The sequence below is a fragment of the Trypanosoma cruzi genome, genomic scaffold (assembly GCF_000209065.1).
Source record: "Trypanosoma cruzi strain CL Brener 1047053516613 genomic scaffold, whole genome shotgun sequence".
NCBI classification, from domain to species: domain Eukaryota; phylum Euglenozoa; class Kinetoplastea; order Trypanosomatida; family Trypanosomatidae; genus Trypanosoma; species Trypanosoma cruzi.
The window spans coordinates 1-1,079 of record NW_001849345.1 but is presented as its reverse complement, the minus strand read 5'-3'; the positions used below and the strand labels follow the sequence as shown (position 1 = coordinate 1,079).

The 1,079-nt window shown below is 52.4% G+C and overlaps 1 protein-coding gene across 1 annotated transcript, besides 1 other annotated feature; it reads right to left on the bottom strand.

Moving 5' to 3' along the window:
• Positions 1-938, bottom strand: Tc00.1047053473709.10 (trans-sialidase, putative; the record flags this gene model as incomplete). Its single annotated transcript, XM_797064.1, has 1 exon — positions 1-938. A coding segment is annotated over one exon (938 nt), but the record flags the coding sequence as incomplete, so codon positions are not given.
• Positions 1-1,079: a sequence feature (areas not merged during assembly with more than two copies in the genome that could not be assigned to a particular haplotype).

The following is a 1,079-nucleotide window of genomic DNA, read 5'->3' as shown; positions in this document are numbered from 1 at the left end:
TCACAAGAGGCCATCATGAGGAGTCTGTCTTCTTCTCCCCACTCCACGATGGTCGGGTCCCTGCAGCCATCAACATCCGTTTGGTGCGAAAGCTTCCATTTCTTCTCTGACTTATCAAAGCGCATGGACAGCAATGAAGTGTTTTCGTTCTTTGTGGCCTGCATGGGAAACATAAGTGTACCGTCCTTTGTCTTAATCCCCGATCCTCCACCAGAAACCAACTGGGTCAGGAATTCAGCAGCATATTCATCGTTTCCAAACGTCACCGCATGGGTCTCATTCCACGTGATTCCATTGCCACCACTGACACTTCCCTTTACCAGCAAAAGTCCCCAGTCACGTGCAGTAGCCGATTTACCCACCGACGTCGTAAAGCTCTGATTTCTCAGAAGCATGTAGACACTGTCGCCAGCCACAACTGTCGTTGGCCGCATAGATTCTTTTGCCTTGGCGGTACCTGTAGCAGCACCCTTTGGAAACGGCATCAACAAACTTGTGTTCGTCGTCAATATCTCCGTTGGCTTATCATCAGTTAGATTGAGGCGTCTTGACGCAATCCCAGCACGGCTGCAGCCTTTGTCGTCTTCCTTGCACTGCGCTTCAGCAACCACGAACACAGCACTGTTCACCTCAACAAGGCTGGGAACGCGGAGCGAGAAGAATTTTTCATTACCTTCTGTAGAGCCTTCCCATTGAGGGGATGTCCATCCAATTCCTGTAAAAGGATCAACGTCAGTCTTCGGCTGCACAGCGTGTGCAACGCCACTGCCGCATAACACGACGAGGAGAAGCAGCACCGCAGAATGGAAGAGATGCCGGGACATGTGGGGCCTCTGCTGCTCCCTCTCTCTTCCTCTCCTCCTCCTTCCGCTGGATCCGGCCACGCGGCGACGGTTGTGTGTGCGGGGTGCCATGACTGCAGCAACACGTGAGAGCATACAAATATGTGTGTGGGCGGTGTGTGCTGTTGTTCCTTTCAGAGCCTTACAATTTCACAGTAGCGAGTAGCGCTTTTTTGCTTTCCTTCCTAGCGTGTGTGTGTTCAAGAGGCGGAGAGGAGCACAGCAACAGCGGCAACA